Source organism: Rhea pennata, chromosome 4 (genome assembly GCF_028389875.1).
Source record: "Rhea pennata isolate bPtePen1 chromosome 4, bPtePen1.pri, whole genome shotgun sequence".
Taxonomy (NCBI): Eukaryota; Metazoa; Chordata; class Aves; order Rheiformes; family Rheidae; genus Rhea; species Rhea pennata.
In genome coordinates, this window is record NC_084666.1 from 6,824,635 (window position 1) to 6,844,619 (window position 19,985).

At 43.4% G+C, this 19,985-nt stretch overlaps 1 protein-coding gene across 1 annotated transcript in view; it reads left to right on the plus strand.

The window, feature by feature from the left end:
* POLR1A (RNA polymerase I subunit A) overlaps positions 1-7,937 on the plus strand; it is a 37,860-nt gene extending 29,923 nt beyond the window's left edge. Inside the window, exons 30-34 of the mRNA XM_062575172.1 lie at positions 478-759; positions 1,896-2,096; positions 2,830-2,947; positions 4,171-4,335; positions 7,017-7,937. Of these exons, the coding sequence (XP_062431156.1) occupies positions 478-759; positions 1,896-2,096; positions 2,830-2,947; positions 4,171-4,335; positions 7,017-7,117 (867 nt within the window). The 3' untranslated portion in view covers positions 7,118-7,937. The remainder of the gene's footprint in view (positions 1-477; positions 760-1,895; positions 2,097-2,829; positions 2,948-4,170; positions 4,336-7,016) is intronic.
* Positions 7,938-19,985: the final 12,048 nt, after the last annotated feature.

Consider the following 19,985-nt stretch of genomic DNA (forward strand, 5'->3'; position numbering starts at 1 on the left):
AATTTTGCCTCTTGCTGATTTCATGCTATTAGTTGTATTTAAAACTTTACTATGGTTTGCTCACCGTAGCTGTTCATTTTGTTTCATGTTCACTACTTTGTAATTATTGTTTAAAGATGGGTTGCTGTAATTTTAGCAGGAGGGCGAAGTAATTGGAAATCTTCTGAGAAACCCCCATCAGCAGAGTTGAATTATGGAAAGAGCATTTTGTCAGGGGAAAAAAATAAATTCTGCTGCAGTCACAAAAACCTTTATCATCCCTGACTGTATTGAGAAGTAATGGCAAGATTATAAAAAATAGAAAGTGAACAGAATTTCTTTTATCTTTGCTTTTATAACAGAATTGTGTTTTCATTGAGTTATAGGTGAGATACTCCTTGATATCCTTGAAAGATGAGTTGTAAAGCAGCAAATGGTGTGCTTTGTACCTGTGTATGTTCTGGTTCAAATAATAAGTATAATATTGTTTCTCCATAGGTTGATTATGAGAGTGAAGAAGAGAATGGGGATGAACATGCTGGTGAGAATCCAGAAGAGGAAGAGGCTGAATCAGAGAAAGAAGGAAAGACTCAAGGTGCTGAAGGAGATCAGAATGGAGCAGATGGTGATGATTCTCAACATCTTTCCTTTATGTCTCAGACCAAAAAGGAGAGGAATCGATTAGTTAAATCAGCGGAGTTGCGAATAAATGCTGTTCTGAGCAGCCACCCATCAGTACAGGATTACACATTTGATACAGAAAATGAACTTTGGTGTGAGGTAAGATGGTAATGCCTGTGAACGACTGTGTATGCTTGCAAAATGATTGCGTAGAGCTCATAAGAAATAGATCTCTTCAGTGTAGTTCTACTGCTTTGTCTCAACACTCCTATATTAATGTGGAAAAACGGCAGTGCAGGCCTCAAAGCAAACGTACTAGTTGACATAATTTTTAGTAGTCCCTGACTTCCCAGACCCCTGCTGAAACTTTTTTTGACAACTGACAAGTTCATGGGGTTTTAACTTTTAAATATATGATGCATCACTGTGTAGCTGCTTGACAAAGAAAAATGACAATGAGACTGTTGCAAGAGGCTGTTTGTGATTATGTCCTGAAGGTGATGGGCAGAAGTAGAGCCTGCTTTATATGGGAAAGCACATCTATTCATAGAGGAATTTAGAATAAAGCTGGAGTATTTCATTTTATTCTGGAACGAATGTGATAGTGTCAGCTGAAAAATCTAACAGGAATGTGAATTTCATAGATCCAGAAACATTTCATTCTCCCCTTCTTAACAATCCTTTTTACTTAAGAAATAAAGCTTGTTTCAGATCTGACTGGATAATTCTATCTCACTCTCCTCCTCGCACTTCCACTCTCACATCCGTTGTCTCAAAAGCCCCCTATCAACAACCTTTGACCTCAACCTCTGCCATCTACCTCCTCAGTTTTTCAGTTTAGATCAGGCTGAAAAATCTTAGGCCTTTACTTTGACCTGAGCTAATACTGCTTTGTAACAGTGAGAAGATGCAGCAAGATCAAACAAGCTGCAGTTGTTGAGAAGCTTGCATGGTCCTTCTGCAGGATAGAAGGAAAAAAGACTGAAGATCTGAAAGGAAAAAAAAAAAAAAAAAAAAAAAAAAAAAAAAAAAAAACAGAAAAGAAAACAAGTCAGGTCCAAGGATCTTGAGTACAGTATGCATGAATAGTCCTGGGATGCAGTGTTCACATTAGCATGTTTGGCTGTTATTCTAGTCAGACTTGCATGTGCCCAAGCACATAAACACTAGTATAATCCCAGGTGTCTACTTCTTGCCTCAGAATTAGGCTCGTTGTTGAGCCGAATGTTCAGGCTTCCTTATAGAATAACATTGCACTGTTTTTTGTTGTTTTGTGGTTTTCTTTTTCCTTTTAGGTGTCTCTCACGCTTCCTTTGATGAAGGTTTACTTTGACCTCACCTCTTTGTTGGTGTCTCTTGCACGAAACACAGTCATTCATGAGATAAAGGGGATCACGCGATGCCTGTTGAATGAAAATACCAATAAGAAAGGAGAGAAGGAACTAGTTTTACATACTGAAGGGATAAACCTGGCAGAGCTGTTCAGATACTCTGATGTATGTCATCTATTTATAAACTTGAACTTGAATGATCTTTTTGTGTTCTAGGGAGGGATAATGGATAACAGGTACCATTTAAATTTAGCAGAGGTGATGTGTATCCTTTTCAGCTCTTAAAGTCTCTTCTGCCTTCCCCCAGGATATGTTCAGAGCTCAGCTGAGTCTTTTCTCAAGGGTAGACAGCAAATGAGTTTTTGTGCGGCAGCCCAGTATCTAATGACAAATAATTCCACACCACGCTTGTAACTGTCTCTGTAAATGTTTCTTGAGGGAGTTCTTCCATCTAAATGAATTGCAGCAGTTGGAGATGAATAGGTTGTTTTTTTGTTTTTTTTTTTTTGGTTTTTTTTTGGTTTTTTTTTTTTTGTGCTACATCTTCTCTACTGCTTTTACTGAAAATTCTGGATGTCTGAGACTGGGCATGGCATTACATTTCATTGCTTGGAGACTTTTACATGCTCTCCTTCTTGAGGATTTTTTTTTTTCAGATCATATTTTTCTGTGCTGAATTTTGATTTTTCATTCCAAAATTCTTCCTCATGTTTAAAATCCTGTAGTCACTAGCTTAAACGTAAATCCACAGTTATTTTTGAGCTGCTGTCTAGTCGTTCTGCAATTGTTGGTGTAGTTTAAGCTAATGAAAGGTGTAGAAAAGCTATCTTAGCTTACTTAGTTATTTGGAAAAATGAAGTAACTGCTGTTCTAAGTTGCATCTGTTTTTTGCTTTCAGATTTTGGACCTGAACAGACTTTATTCCAATGATATTCATGCCATGGCTAAGAATTATGGTGTTGAGTCTGCCCTGAGGGTCATTATAAAGGAAATAAAAGATGTATTTGCTGTATATGGTAGGATTTTTTTTCTATTTTAAAAGATTATAATTTTTTAGGTATTGTCATTAAGATGGGAAAAACACAGAAACCTTTCTGTGCTCAGAAAGTTATGTCTCTGCAGGATCTTTTCATTTGTGTGTGTATTCTTAGGTTACAGTTGTTCATAATTTTCATCATTACAATGTCTTCTGTGAAGACTTCATTAGTTAATTTCTAGGTTCCATTTAATCAGTACAAAATTTGCTAGACAAAGCTGAATTTATTTCTCTCTTCACAGATCTTTTTTATTCTGGTACATTAATTTGCGAGCCGGAAGGTCCAGCTCTTAACATTCGAAGAATCTAACTATATAAGACTTGCATAGTGGCCATGAGAACAGGATTAATCTTGTCTAATGATAGGAATCTAGGCTGCCTTTATATCTTTCCTAAAATAGCTGTACTGCATTGTCTGAGATTCTTTATTTTAGAGCATCCAGACAACTAGTTTAGGTAAGATGCCTTAGGCTGCTAAGGTTGCATTGTTGAATTAGTCTTAGATGATCTAAATCTTGCTATGAATTAAACTATTGAAAAGGGGGAAGATGAATGCAGTGAGAATTTTAGCAACCAGATACATCAAACACGTTTACCCAAAGTGATCTGACCTTCAAATTGTTCAGGACTGCTGGGTAAACACTGACAGAGCTCGTAATGATTCCCCATCACACAAACTCCATGAATGTTACTTGAAAATACGTGCTAGTTCTAGTTAGCCTAAAGAGAGTTTTCTGTGGGTGCATAACATCATACACAGAAAATATCAGAACCTTTGTGATTCCAGTGTGGAGCAAGCATGGTTTACCAGGCGAGGAGACAGAGCTCTGTCCTGCGACAAGTACACGGATGTGTGATTCCATCCTGCGTAAACAATGATGGTGCAGATTTTATTAGCAGTGTGTCCTGGCCTAGATAAGTAATGTATTAATGTTATGTATAATGAAACGTTTGCCTTGTTACAGCATTGTTGACATTATAGTTTCCCTGGAGAGATGTCATTTTATATTATGGTGAAGTCTGCCCATCTTGGTTATCTGAGGGGAGCAGTTATGCCAGCTACACAAACAGAAGTGCAGCTGTCAGAGGAACATTAATAGAGATGTTCTCCATGTTCATTAGGGTTTGGTTTTAAAACCAAACAAAACCCCTCAAACCTTAGCCCTTATAAGCTCTGATGTTCACTCTTTACCATTTTCTTAGGCATTGTGGTAGACCCTCGGCACCTTTCGCTAGTGGCAGATTACATGTGTTTTGAAGGAGTTTATAAACCACTGAATCGTTTTGGAATTCAATCCAACTCTTCCCCTCTGCAACAGATGACATTTGAAACCAGCTATAAATTCTTGAAGGAAGCAACAATGATGGGTAAATGGTTTAGTTTGAATTATATTGCTGCAGCATTTCGCATACACTTTGTTTTCATCATAACTTTCCACTAGTTTGAGTAATACAGAATTGCATTAGAAAAAATGCCAGAGGCTAAAATTTTAATTAAGCCCTTGCCTATGAGAATGTCCCAGATGTTTTTAATAAAAGTCTGTCAGCTTAAATGAAGTCAGCTCCCACATGTAATTTGTGTGGGGTCTGTGATTCTTTTTTTTTAAGAATTAGATAGTGTTTTTTATAACAAACGTTAAAATTGTTAATATTTGCTATAACAAAGCCTTATAAAGAACTATTAAATCTATCTTTTCTGTCTCTATCTGCACCATTGAAAATGTTGTCTCTGCTTTGTTTTCATGTCTCTATTGTATCTTGTACCTCTTCATCTCTTCTGCTCTAAGCTTGCACTTTGGGATTTGTTCTGAGAACAGTCTTTCTGGTCGTTACTTCGGTTGTATTTTTCTTCTGCTTTTTAGCATTTTACTGCCTTTGCTTTCTTTCCTCAAACACAGAGTCAGATTCGTTTGTTTGACAGTAGGTTTCTGGTGCCATTTGAGATGCCCAGGAGTATCCTTCCTGGCCTCCAGCAGCTGCTGCTCTGGAAAGGGTACAGATCTCTTAGGTTTTAAACCATATCTACCAGCCCCACCTGGCTGCATGGATCTTTCGGAGTATTTGAACCGTCACTAGACGTATACTTAGGAGTCCCAGCCAAAAAGCTAATGCATCTTTTAGGTCTGTCATTAGATGATACGCTTGATGTCACGCTTTGATACTAATTACATCTCCATTTTGCCAAAATGCTTTGTTTCTGCCACTTGCCAGTTGGATGCTCCTTTTTGGATGCTCCTGTGCTGCCTTTGCTGCCTAATACAAATGGGAAAAGCTCTCAATGAGATCTTTTCAGCTGAACTGTCTTAAACTGCCTTGCACAGATATCAGGCAGAGTGACTTTTGTCATTGAATTCCTTTCTCTTAATGCTGTTTTACTCCTTTTCCGAGTGGGTAATTTGCATTTTAATGAGTAGCATTAGTTACAGTTGGCTTACAGTTCATCTGAAAAAATGGAAAAGTATAAATTAGGGGTGACACTGAATAGAAGAGGATGTATCTTGCCAGTTACTGCCTCTGGATTTATTTTATCAGTCAGTATGTGATCATACTGACTTAGAAATAAGATTTTTTTGCCAAGTGAATTTTATTTATGGCTAATATTACAAATAAAGATATGAAGTTCAGTACTAATAGAAGGGCACGGGTAGTTGGTGGGAAAGCTATAGTGATTATGAGTGGAAGGATTTCTTGATTTCTTCAAGATGGAAATCAAAGTCATAAAGTGTATTGCAGCAGTCTGGATCTAATTCGCTCCAATGCAGCTGATAACTTGACTGTACGTTTAAAGAGAGACTGCAGAGATGCCCTCTTATGGCCCTGGTCAGTAAGAAGGAAAAAAAAGAAGTGTTCGGACTACTGAGCATAGCTAAAGTAGCAGGAAATGCCATCAGTAGCAGGTGTGACCCAGCAGATCGCTGACCAGGAGGATTTAGTGAGCAGACAGCACGTCTGCATCAGAAATGAAATCCCTTTGGCAGTCTGCTCGAAGAGCGACTCTTTGTTACTATCGCATGAGCAAACAGCACAGTTGTGACCATTTTGTGTAGCGATCTAACAAAGAGGCTTTTTTATTTTTTGTCCTTCTACTGACACGCATTTAGGAGCAGCTATTTACTTGTACAGCTGTAGCTGAGGTCAGAGCAGCAAGCACATGCCGCGCGCTGTGCTGTGGTGCATCTTCCCCCCCATCCTCTGTAAGACAAAGTTCAGTGCATTTTTCTCAATAGAATAAAGATGACCTAAACTTACCAAAAGTTTTAACTTTCATTTCCAATCTTCCAACATGCCGTAATGACAAAATTCTAGCTCGGTGGTATTCGGGATGAATGAAAAGCAGCCCAAATGCTTGTAAAAACAGTGAAAGCAAAATATTCCAAGCCAGACATGTCATCTGGAGAGCTTCCAAATTTCTGTGACACTATTTTGCTACAGCGAGTAACCACAAAATCAAAGGAATTCATGGAATGTCTCTCCAGTGCAAAGTCCTCTTCCTATCCAGCCAGAAGGATTTAAAATCCACATCAAAAGGGTTCACTGTAACAAAGAAAAAAAGCTCCACAGGAAGAAGGCTGCAATGAAAAGGGAATCTTTTTCATTCTGCCTTGCTGATGTGTGTGAGGCGGGGGAAGAAAGGTTTTTTTTTATTTTTATTTTTTTTTTAGTTTCTCTGATCAGCAATATCAATCAGCAAGGCCAAATATGTATTCTCTCAGAATTCAGAATACACTGTCTTTCCGTGCTTGCTGGAGAGAATTTGGGAATGTGTGGCCTGATCCTTTGCTTGTCCCCAAAGATTAAGGAGAGATAATAGCTGGTATGGGAGGGACAGGAAAAGTATTGGACTTTTGCTTCCAGAAATACAAATTCAATCTGAGCAGTAGGGGGCAGTACCTTTCCAAATCCAGGGGGCTGAGCCACGTAAGTTCTTGTATGTAAAACAAAATCAACTTTTAGCGCTGACCTGTGAGTATCCTTTGGGTACCATCCTAATACCTTTTTTTTTTCTTTTTTCTTTTTTTTTCTTTTTTTCTTTTTAATTTCTGTTATAGGTGCCTATGATGAACTGAGATCTCCTTCTGCATGTCTAGTGGTTGGAAAAGTTGTTAAAGGAGGAACTGGTTTGTTTGACCTCAAGCAACCTCTTACATAATGCTTTGACTGTAACTTAAGGATTTGGATTAAAATGCTCATCATAAGACATACGTGCCCTGCAGCTCCTCCTGCAACATAATTGCATATGCTGTCTCCGGTCATCTTTGCCATGCCAGTATTTTTGTTTCCCTGGATACTGATGATCCTAATCTGTTTAATGAAGATGTTTGCACCTAGGAGCTATTCTTTGGCCCAAGGAAATATTTATTTCCTGTTCATTAATGTAAAAATGAGATTATTGTTTTACATAGAAAATAATGAAACTGAGGAGATCCTTTGGGTCTCACCTAGCCTATGCAACACCCTTGTTAAGCAGAACAAGCCAAAGTAGACTCTCTTTGTACAGTTTGATTTTTGTTGGGTGGAATCCCATCTGGATGGTAGTGCCAGTTGCCATTTAATTACTAGTACGTTTGTTTCATGACAAATTTCCAGTATTTGAAATAGCTCTCAGACTTGCAGATGTATTGAAGTGTCTGTGCTTGGGGCATATCCTCCTCTTTTGCTGTATTTACTTATACTGCCATGGGTTTTTTTAAGCCTTAGAGGATGCGTTTTCTTACACTGCTTATCCCATTTAAGAATAATGTGTCTGTGACACAGTTAGTAGATTTTATTATTAACTCTGATTTCAGATATTTGGTTTTCATGAGTTCTGTAGGCCTCTTTCAGTTTCTGCCCTGACAACTTCTTTGTATGAAACAGGTTTCTACATAAAGAGAAACCTCACATTTGATAAAGATTTATTCTTTAAAGGGAACTGCTGTAACAATGCATAGAAGACTGTAAGAATGATTAAAAAAAAAGATTTTAAACTCTTTTTGTTTATATGGTCTGTATCAAAGAAGATACTGAATAGAGGACATCATGAACAATTTATGAATGCCCTATTATGTGGCCATAATACAGAGGGAATTTTGTCACACAGTCAATAGCCATCACCTTGACTGTGAAAGCTGTTAAAAATGGCATAGCCAAAAGCTATGCACTTTGGGATACTTATAGAAATAGTTAGCCACTCCTTGGAAATCAGGCAGACTTTTTTGCTGTTAAATTTGTTTTTGATCAGAATGAAACGCACAAGGTGCACACAAATTGTTGAAATTCTTCAGAGTTTGCTCACTACCGTATAGGTACATTTCTGGAGTGATTTCAACCCTTGACTCTTCTCTGTGGTACCTCTACGTTAGTGGAGAAGTGCCAGAACTCACTTAGGAGTCCTGGCTTGGCTATTTTCAGTGGAGCTGTGCTAAAGGAGGTCAGACACTGGGAGATGTTGACATGGGATTATGGAGGAGCCTCTGTGGAGTGTCTTTACAGACTCCGGTCTGCCTCAGCCCCTTCAAATTATGTTTCAGATGCACTCCAAATAGAGTTGAAGCTCGACAAATGTATTAGCTCTGTTTGTCATTTTCGTTCTGTGAATTTCTTTCTAAAAGATTTCCTGCTGTATTTATCTGATCTTAACACCTGCTACATGTTTCTCAAACATTTAATTCTGTAAACAGCCAGGAAAGGGTTAGTTGGATACAGTTTTGCAAATGGCTAGATCAGGAAGGAACAAATGTGGTAACAAAAGATTTAATTGCAGGCTACCCTCTATGCTATTACAGTCCATTCTGCTGAGAAGAACCCTTAAGAATCATTCAGTGTGTTGTGGATTGCACCTATTTCACATCTTTGTAGAGATATGGTGGCATTTCTTCAGACTCTAAAGAGTTTGACATAAAGAACTGGTTCATCCATGTGTTCGTATTCTAAGTGAAGCTGAAGAGGTGTCTTTGAGGGTGTCATGGTAAGAAGCTGTCCTAGTTACAGAGGAGTCATGAATTGGTAGTCTGATCCTTCTTTATCAGTACAAGTAATGTGTGTTGGAAGTGTCTGCGTGTGAGGTTACTCTGTGCTGCAACTGAAAAGACAGAATAACCAGAGCAACTTGAAGATGTCTCTTTCTAGGTACCAGCTTGCTTCTCTGAAGATCACAAGATTAGTGCTCCCTACAGTAATCTGTCAGCTTTGCTTGCTGCTTTCAATGGTGAGAAATACTGCTGTGCATTGGTGGGGCAGCAGCCAGCCAACAGGCTTTTTTAGCAGGGGAAGCTAAATGAGAACAGCTCCCTAAAGGGCCTGCAAGTATTACGTAGTCTCGTTCAGAGAAAACAGACTTAATGTGATATTGTCTATTATCTTCGGCTGATACCACATCAGTTGTGCTTTTAAGCCAAAGAGCTGTTTCTTGCTCCCTGCAGAATCATCTGTGCAGGAAATGATGAATTCAGTAGGCAGCTAAAAAAGTCAGTCATGCTACCAGGTTATCTCATGCTTTAAATAGAGCCTTTTGGAAACTCTGCTCCGACTGCGCCAGGATGAGCCAACCTCCCTTCTCAGTTTTGACTTGTCTGTTTTCTTAAAGCTTAAGCATATGTCACTATCAGAAAAGCTATTCTGATTTGTAATTTAACAGCTGACAGTGTATCTATAAGATAGGGAGAACAGATCTTTTCACTGTATTGGTAATGATGAGTCAGCTTATATTTTTGCACAATGGTTGGAAAGTGAGCTATATTCAAACTTAATTGTAGTTAAAGGCTTATTTCCTGACAGTAGACTTTAAAAATCATAAAACAAGGAATACAAATGGGTACAAATAGGAATTAGTGCTGCTTTCATTTTGAAAGTTAAGCAAAATACTAGAACCCAGGAAGCTGAAAAGATTCCTTTGCCAGCTCATTGATTCCCGTCTTGTTATGCTTGTACAGGTCAGTAACGAGCAGTAGTGACAAGAGGCCTCCTGCTACTTCTGCTAAGGAGTTTGACAAGTGCAGGGCTTGTGACACCTCTGAGACACTTCATGCAAAGTCAGATGATGGTGACCAGACTGGCAGGCCACAGGCAGGTCAAGCCAAAGTAAAGCCTTTCTCTTCAAGGGGATTGGGTCGAGTGGGGGAATTTGTGAGCATCAGTCGCGAAAGCTGATGTTCAACACGCCTTTTGAAAGCGTCAGTGCTGAATGCAGAGTTTAGGGTAAATGTGAAGCTTGGCCAGAATCTGGCACCCTCCTTCAGCATGTGGGTGACCCCTGCGCTGTACATGAGGATGAGATCTGTGTCCACAAGCTTGCTCAATGGTGACCCACTAATGTAGCTGGAAAGGAGTCCTGGAAATTGTTGTACATCTTCAATGCTTGCTCTTCCTTGCAGCTTGTGTAGCGCAGTGAACAGCCTGGACACTTGCTTGCCCTGAAGATCCAGAGTTGTGTTTTGTAGGTAAGTGTAACGTTTGAGGGGTGAAGTGGGGGGGAAACCACCAAGTGCCACGAGGCTGGTGTTTAGAGCAGTCGCTCAGGATGTGGGAGCCCTGCTTTCAGCTCTCTGCGGTGCCCCGAGGGAGCTGAAACTCACTTCTTCCAAGTGCCTGAACAGCGTGCAACAGGGAGGCTTCGCTTTTCCCGAAACTGCTCGGTGCTGCTGGAAGTGATTTACGGTTCCTAGTAAGAGAGGGATGAGTTCAGAGTTCCCTGCTCCCTGGGGAAGGTAGGAAAAGCCAAGCCATGCAGTCATGCTCCCCTGGGCTTTCTTGGCAGAGCAGTGAAGCCTTTTTTCTAGCATTTGAACAGCCTCAATCACAAGTGTAGTGAGAAATCCTGCCTCAAAACAGGATTATTACTTTCTTGTTAAGGGGCTTTAAGGCACTTCACTGTCTCATGGAAGACGGGCATTAGAAGTCCCTTAGGGAAAAGAGACTTCCTGATCCCTGTGTTACAGGTTAGCACTGCAAGCCCTAGCTGAGTTAGCCACCTAGCCCCTGCCTCCTTGCCTTTCTAGATCATTTTTGGTTTGCTCTGTAGTGCAGTACCAGCCTTACCTGGGAAGGAAGGAGCCCTTGGGGGCAGCAGATAGAGAGATGCATTGTAAAGAGCTGTGCAGTGCAGATATGACTGATAAATGTCTGTTTACATCCCTGTCAGATTTTGAGGCCTCAAGACAGGAGAGTCCATGCTGAGTGGAGCTTTCAGCCTCTCTGTATGGTCTTTCTCCCCATCTCGCAGCCTGGAGCTTGTGCCCAACTGCATTCTTTGGCAGGAGAGGTTTTCTTCCTGCCAGCAAGTTGTTTGGGAGCTCTGGGTCTGGCATGAGGCAGCCTGTGGGCACTGATGGCAGGTGAGAACTTGGCAAGGGAAAAGGAGTTGCTGCACTGCAGCACCTGTTCTGCGTGAGGTCCAAGCTGTGTTTCATGAGTGGGCTTTGTGAGGATGCTCCCTATGGGAGGTGGGTGCTGGGAGAGGAACGTGGGAGCCCAAATCCTAGGGAGATGCTGGGCTGGGGCAGCTTTTGGAGAAAGCAAACCTAAGAGCTTAGGCTGCTGCAGGGGCAAGTGGTAGAGAAGTAGTGGTTTTCAAGTACGCAACGCTGAGCAGAGACTTCCTGTGAAGGTGGAGGGTGTCTGTATCGTTAGCACGTTCTCTAAAGAGATCTGCATCACTGCACGTGGCAGCTGAGCTGAGCAGGGCTGTCAGCCAGAGGAAGCTCCAAAGTCTGCTCCTGTTACAGTGGATGTCACAGAGCCAGGATTAAGCAAGCTGTTCGTTAATGATGTTTTTACAGTTTTCTGGCTTAGATCCCTCGAAAGGGTTTTGACTACCCAGTTGCCCCCCCCCCCCCCCCAAAAGTTAAGGTCTCGTCGCTGAGCCCGTGAGGATGTGTAGCTGTGCTTGTTTGCCTTGGTGCAGCTTTCTCTGCCAGCTCTGGGACTATAAATGGTGCTCCCCTGCCCCCCACCGCAGAGCTGCCTTGGACTTGGTTCTGGGGCTGCAACTTGTGCTCTAGTAACACTGCTGCAGCTGTTTGCGTTTTGGAGCCTTGCCTAGCACTACAGAGAGAATAATGAGTGATCAAGAAGTAACAGTGGAACATTAATGCAAACTGCAATAAATAAATAGCTGCATTATTAATGGGACTTTAAAACCGAAAGGGCAAGCAGAGCAAATCATATGCTCGCGGTACAACAGCTCGGTAGAAAAATCCCAGAGCAGTGCCTTCGAAAAATCAGCACTCTGTAAAACACTTCAATATAGAGTTCTTCTGCTTTTCAGTATACTGTATGTCCTCGGCATGGTAGCCTGAATTTTTTCAGCAAGGTGCAGAATTTTAGAGAAGTGGTTTAGCCCTGACAGCCTCGTGAATGTAAATAATCCTGTAAAACAGAGCAGCGCCCTTGGCCTGCCACAGGAATCGAGGGCAAGTTGGATCTTCCTTAATTTTGGATAAAGCTACAGAACCAAATCTTTACGAGAACAGAAAGACAGCTGAGTCTGAATTCCTGCCCTTGCCAAGCTCAGGGCTGGCGGGGGCTTGGGGTTGGACCCAGACTCTCTGCTTGCCCAGTAGCTTTATGCTGCACCTAGTGCCAAGTGAGGCTCAATACTCCCAAGCCAAGTGAATGCCCTATTCATGCCCTCTCTGCACAAATTTAAACAACAAGGGCAAATCCCAGGGAGGCCAGGTTAGATCGAAGTAAGCTGGCTTTTGCAACCTAACGCACCCTGTGGCATGCACCTAGCAACTTCCATGTGCAGCAAAAATACGTGGTGATAAAGACAAACTGTGTTTTGCTTGAATTAGTCCTGGGGCCTCTTCCTCTTCTAGCCTGGCTCCCTGGGTTACGGCAGTGTTGTTACATAGCAGCTCCGGAGAAGTACCAGAAGCAGGAAAGAAGATTTTTGTGTCTTAGTGGAAAAGCTATGCAATGTCTCGGGCATCTGACTACAGCTGGCTGTGCTGCAAATCCAGAGCTGCACGTGCAGCAGTAATAACCAAAAATCTCCTGTTGTAAAATTATCTTCCCAGTTCTTTGCTCACTAAAGAGCAGAAGGATCCAGCAGGGCTTTAGGAATAAGAAATATTTCAAACTTTTTTTTTTTTTTAGAGGAAATAACTTCATGCCATTCCTCTGTGTGTGTCGGGGCTCCCAAAGGAAATGCCACAGCTCTTCCTGCTTCGCAGGCGGTGACAAAATACGATGGCTTAAGCTTACAACGGGTGAGCCAGTCCTTGAAAAAGCTGATCTTCATTCTTCTGCGATGTGCCTCATGCCCAATGTGCACGCTCTGTTTCCATATGGAATAAACCCAACCTGGAGCCAAGCTGCTGGCACTTATTTTTCTAAGGGCTCCAGCTTTTGCCTGTGCTTTTTCTGATCGCCGCTGGCAGCTAAATAGGCCAGCAGCAGTTTGCGGAGGCGGGCAACCTCACCTGTGCTGAATTGCTGCTCTCCCACTTGTAGCTGCTTGCAGGGGCCCAGCTACAGCTGCCCCTACACGGTTGCTGGAGCCTTTTGTAGCCATGGCTCTAATGCCTTTTCCCTGGCTGCCCACGTGAGCTGACAGCTCTTAGCAATTGCTTTTTCTGGTGCATCTTGCCCCAGGCCAGGTTTTCAGAAGATGGTGGGCTGCTGGAGCACATCTGTTCTCCTCCTCAGGCGCTTGCTCTGCCAGGAGGCCGCCGCTTGGGTCGATTCCCGGAGCCCTGGCGTCAGACGCCTGCCGTCGCGGATGCGTTCGGCGAGGCCTGTGGCAAAGCTGAGAGCTGTGGGAGGAGACCCGAGGCCACAGCTCCCTACGGCAGGAGAAGGCTGCGTTCAGCTCCGTCGTGCTGGGGGCTGCCTTCCCCGCTGGCCGGAGGACTTGCAGCGTTGCAACGAGTCTCTGCCGGTTCGCGCTGGGGACAAGCCCTGGGGCAGCAGCTTGGACAGCGAACGGCCGCCTGCGGCCGCTGAGGGTGAAGCTTGGCCGGGGTTCACCCGTAAGAGCTACGACCACGGCACCGTGACCCCACCAGCCCCTTGCAGCTGATGGGCTGGAACGTGCCGTCTCCGGCTGGTCCGAGCCCCGGGCCAGCAGAAGCCAGGAGGCTACGGGCATGCGCAAGGTGGGACACCCAGGACTGTGTTTTATGCAGCTGACAGGGTGTTTTAAAGGGCTTTTCTGACCATAAATTTAAGCCGGCATTTGCGAGTTTTTTCCACCCAGTCGTACAAAACCGCAGAAGATAACCCAGACAAGTTTTTGAGAGCAGAAACCCTTTATCTTTAAAGGAAATATTTAAAATGTATTGAATTTTTTGACACAAAATAGATCGTTTTCCTCCCAGGAAAAAATGCATACAAGTATCAAGTTGTTCCAGGAGAAAAATGTTATTAAGCCAAGCTTTTCTCCACCAGGATGACATGAATGTGTGATTTGGGCTTCTGAATACTACCTCTGCTGTGCAAGAAGAACTGATCCTTTCAAGTAAGATTTTATGCATGAGAAAGCTGAAACTTTGGAAAGAGGACTGGAGAAGTTCTGAAAAGCCTGTTTGACTTGGGTTTTTTACCTTGCCATCTGACTCACCAAAAGAAAAAAAAAACAAATAACCAACTGCAACCAACAAAAATCCCCAGACAAAACCCAGCATGTTATATGTCAAATCATATTAGCTTTCCTAGCGTAACAAAACCAGACATTTTCTGTACTGTCAACCAAAAGACTTAATGTGGGCTCTGCTTAAGGAAGTTGGTTATTTAAAAAAAAAAAAAACAGATTTTTTCGGAAATGGTTTTAGAAGAGGTTTATGTAAGAATAAAACTATTTTCAACTTTTACAGTTCTCTAACTTTTTTAATTATTTTCTAAATCTGGCGTAAATTAGCAATGAAGTCTTGTGGATCTGAGAAGAGAGTTTATTCACTGCCTTGAAAATAATACTGAAAAATGCAAAGATTTCCTTTTCCCAAAGGAACACTTTTGATAGATTTAGCTCCTAAGATGTAAGACACTTTGAAAAACAAATCTTGCATTTCCGAGACTCTTTGTCCCTCTTGGAAAATGGATATGAAGCATCTTTGTCATGATTGACTAGAAATCCAGCTGACAAGTGTGCGCAGGATGAAGGGAAAGTGGTGTAAATTGGTTAAACACCTAATCACAAACTTAGAAATAAGGTTACAAAAAAAAAAAAAGAAAAAAATATGGAAACATACTTATAAATTATACTCAACGCTGAGCCGATTCCCTTGATGTGTCCATGTCTCTTGCCTGAGATTGCTGAGATCCTGGAGCGGCAGGGACTGCTGTTCACGTGCTCTTTCTCTGGCGTGAACTCTCCCTCTGCCTGTGAGCTTTATTGATGCACATTTTCCATGTCTTTTCTCTTTTTCAAAGAAAATGCGGAATTCAAGATTTTTTGCCTGGGAGAGGCTTCCTTCACTATTTAGAGTATGTCTTCAGAACCTGTCCTCTTAGCTTATATTATGTTGTTACTAGCTGCTGGCCTGCTGGGATGCAAACGGAGTATTCGGGCTCGTATCACACTTGCTGCTCCCTTAGCAAGTCGGAGGCTTGTTTAGGTGTCTGCTTTCTTTCACCGGGAGTCGGAAGCAACGTCTGAGTTGGTGCAGCCCACATGGGACATCCATCAGCGCCACAATATCTCACTGTTTTCCCCGCAAGACCTCACACGGCTTAAAAATAGAGCCGTCAGACAATCCTACCACCCAATTCCCTTCTCTGCTCGCACTCAGAATACTATTTATGTGTCACTCTCAAGTATTTACAGCCTACCCGTGAGCATACAGGATGGTTACCCGGTGGCTTGGCAGAGGAGGCACTGTGGGAGCAGGCAGCAGGGCAGCAGCTGAAGACCAGCAGGTTCTGCTCAGGTGGGATTTCATCCCAGCACGGCAACGTGATGCAGAGCACCCCTGGCCACAGCGGCTCTGCAAGGGAGACAGGTAGCATCCATCAGAGTGAACGTGTGAACATCCTCATTGCAAGCGTGGCGTGTGAGCACGTCACCCCGGCCTGCCTGCACAGGCAGCAGAGGCACTTGGAGGCAAACGCTCCATTGCACTGGAAACAGCAACATGCAATAGGACAAGGCTTCAGACCTTAAAAAAGCTTGCTTTTCCCAGTGGCTAGCGAGCTGTGTAGCTGCTGTGAGACATCTAAAGTTCGTGGATGGAAATCCCACCCTGGAAACCTCCCAATGGACCTCTGCAATTCTGCCTAAGGCTGAGGCAGCCTATAGAGCCTCAGCTGTCTGTACTTCTCCGGTGACGTGGGCTCAGTTCCTTTGCTCTTGGTGCTCTTGAAACTGGTTTGATTTTAGATGGGCGTCTGTGTTGAACAGGGTATTTGCACTGGCTGTTTGGGACAGCAGGCTGAGAAATCCCAGAGAAATTCCCTGAACTAAGCAGTACCGACAGGAAAAAGAGAAGGAGAAGGGACAGCTAAAGTCCTGTCATTCCCAATGAAGCCAAGTTTGTGTTTTTTAATACCTTTAGTGCAGAGTGAAGCTGTGACACTGCTAAGCTTCTTGCACAGTGTCAGAAAAATACCTTTGCAAATGGCTTTTATGTGCGTTGCTGAAGAAAACGACTCCTTAACTACCCATCTGTGCAGTGACACAAATATATGCCAGCCAGCTTACCCAGGTGCAGGGCCCTAAAATGGGACAAAATGTGGCATCCAGCTGTGCTGCGTGAATATGAGATGAAGCAACGGCGGGCGAGCGACCCTGCTTTTAGCTGTTTTGGGCATTCCTGTGCACCTCCTCTGCGGTGCCTTAAGTAGGTCGGGTCAGTACGGAGCATCTCACCCTGTGTCCACTCTGGTTTTGTCACTGGTTGATTCAATGCGATGAAACCCAGATAACTGCAGGTTGCCCAGACGGTTGGAGGTTTCCACAAAGTGAAAGAGCAAAGCTGTGCGGTTAGAGCAAATGTGCCTAACGCTCGCCGGAGCTGGGCTTCGTTCCCAGACCCAGACATCACATGATCTCAGACAAATCACATCACTTTGCACGGCATTTTTTGGTCTGTACTTGCTTTAGCGCCCTGCAAACCACAGTCATCCTTTCTTTTGCTCAACTTGGCAAGAGGAATATCATGGTTGAGAGCGTGGTGGAGGACTCGGGCATATCTGTGGCAATACCTGTATTAGGATCCTGCAAACCACAGTCGTCATCCGCTCTGCTTGACACAAAAAATACTGCGCTTGGGAAGCCAACAGTCCATCTGAACACAGTTTCCAGCTGCCAGATAATTCATGCCCCTTTCCGGAGAGAAAGGTGTGATGATGCACTGAAGAGGTTTAACTCAATTCCCTGACATCAATTACACTTAGTCTCATTAGTGTTTTACAGGCAATTACTCCTTACAAGAAACCTTTCAACAGACAAAATACCCAGGAAGCAAGCAAGCCCCCGAGGGAAAGGATTGGAGCACTATTTCTAGGTTTCATCACTCACCAGCTTGGATTTCTAGCAGACCCAGCAGCCCTGTGTGGATCCGCAGCTAGATCTTTCAAGGCTGGGATTAGCTCTGTGTTGCAAGATGCTGACTTAGCTGTTTATATGACTTGCCTATTTTTTCCCTAATTTATTATTATGACTTCCCTATTTTTTCTCTGTTTTAGCTGACGACTCTGGTACAGTGCAGAAACCAGAACCACATCTCCCCCGCTGCAGAGAAGAAACAAAACCTCCATGACCGGAGGGGTTTATTTTGGGGTTGTTCACAGGATTTGGGCGTGGATGAGGGACCAGCTGAAGCTTCCCCATGAGTCTGCACTGATGCAGACTGTAAGCCTGTGGACCAGGGCGGCTCCAGGAAAGAGCAGCTGAGCCAAGGTTTCCCAGCGTTAGGCGGGAATTTCCTGAGATTGGTCCAAGATGCTCTGCTAGATCAGTGCCAGGATATTATTTCCTCTCCCCGCTGGTCCATAGGTCATGTTCTCCCGCACCCCAGGGCCCCAGTTACCCCTATAACTACTCTTTCACAGAACTTTGGTTTCTGCTGTCACCTTTGGCTTAGCAGTCTCTTTTTCTTTTTTTTTTTTTCTTTCTTTTTTTTTTTCTCCATCTCTCCTCCTGCTCCTTAACTTCTCCAGTCATGTCCCTGTCTGTTTCCAAGTTTTACACAGCCCAGCGTAGCAGGGTAAAGGTGCTGGCTTCTTCCAAAGACATGTTTGAACGCAGCAGGGAAGTGCTTTTGCTCTTGTGCATTTCCTAGCTGGCTGTTTTCAACTTACAACATACTAAAAGCTGTGGGGAGGAGGTGGTGTCAGCCTGAAGAAGAGGCCTGCTAAGTTCAAAAGTTCTTCCCAAAACTGGACAAGGAAAAGCACTGAGTATTACTTTAATTTACAGGCTAGGAAGGTATATTTTTGCTCCATATATTTTTGCTCTGCCTGTTTTGGAGCCAGGTTGAAAGCACCTCTAGCAGGTTGCTCATCTGGCCAGATCTGGCAAGTCAGACTTGATTTTTGTAGTAACATCGCTATAAGCTAGCTTTGAAGATGAAGGTTCAGTGGAAAATGAACATGACTTGTAATGCATGGGCCATTATGTTTGCATGTTTATGCAAGTCTGAATGACAAAAGAACTGAATTTTTCTCTATCTATCTTAAGAGCTCTAGGGTCTGTGTTTGATTTTCCAGCTGTGATAGTTTGCCTCTTTTAAAAAGCCACAGTGCTGATAACTATCATGGGTTTGTGGCACGTGGTAACAGGTATTTCGTTCAAGAGATTTTCTTTCTTGAAAATTATTTGCTTTTGTTTTTGAAAGAGGAAGTTTCTCACTGTTATGGACTTCAACATATGAACTCTGATCATCAAGGGCACAAAACAAATTAAACTCCAAATGTGTTGCTTTTAAGAAATCTGACAGTATGGGGTAGCCTCAGATATTATCCCAGATGTCCGGGATGACTAATACCAAAAATAAGGCAATGACAGCAGTGCCATTAATACTAAAAATAATAAATCTTGTTTATTTGGTGGTAAAGAGCTTAGAAGATGGAAGAAGATAGACATGCTGAGGTTCCACCCTCCTGTGCTGGCGCAGCCCGGAGATGTGACCTCTGCGGTGCTCTGAGGACAGGGAGGAGGAGATCGAGGTCCCCCCTCCTCTTCCACCTTCACCTGTGCTTGTTAGGGCAGGCCTGGGTGGGAGGACAAAATGCCAGATCCTGAGGAGAAATTTTACTGTCTGTGGAGAATCAATACATGGCATTTTCTTTGGAAATACCAGGAGGGAACAGTGGTTAAAAGGCTGGGATGTCCTGAAACCCCTACATCCCTCAGCCTTGGTATCTCAGTGCCTTAGGCCATTTTTGGTCTGCATCCCCTTCCTCCACAGCCTCCATCCCTCAGGGCCTTACTAACATCCCTAAGCCTTCCTTGAGGTGCTTGGCTCCTTTCTTTGGGCTGCTGGTTGGGAGCGTCACTGGGCATGGTGCCCAGCTCAGCCATGTATGCTGGTGCACCAGACACATCGATTTTGCTCCTGCCGTTCTTCATGACTCAGAAATCTCATATCTCCGAGTCATCGGCACCTTTGACAGAGCTGGCTGCCATCAGCTCATGGACCTAGAAGATACCAGGGCTGGGGAGTGTGCCTGAAGGACTCACAGATGGTGGGTTTGAAGACAAACTGGGGAAGATGTAGGGCAGGTCAGGGAATTACTCACCTAATTGCCTTTAGAAATTACCCTCCTAGGCTGGAGGTGCTGTGAATTAGTCTCCCCTGATCCTGACACAAGCACTTACATTAATCTTCTAGCCTAAATCATCTGAGCTACTGAGCAATAGTTGGGTTTTAATAAATAAATATACAGACTGTTTGAGGTACGCAGGGGAGAATCAGCTGCTGGCAGGGTTTCGTCCCACAAAGCCCCCCGCGGTAGAGGGCAGCGGGAGCTGCTGAGACATGCCAGGCTCACGACCTGGCGCTACGAACAGGAGAGGAACAAAAGGCAAAAGGCAATTTGGAGAGCGGCTTTTGCTCTTCCCCTCTGTGGGTGCACGGGAACACGACGGCAGGGCCCTG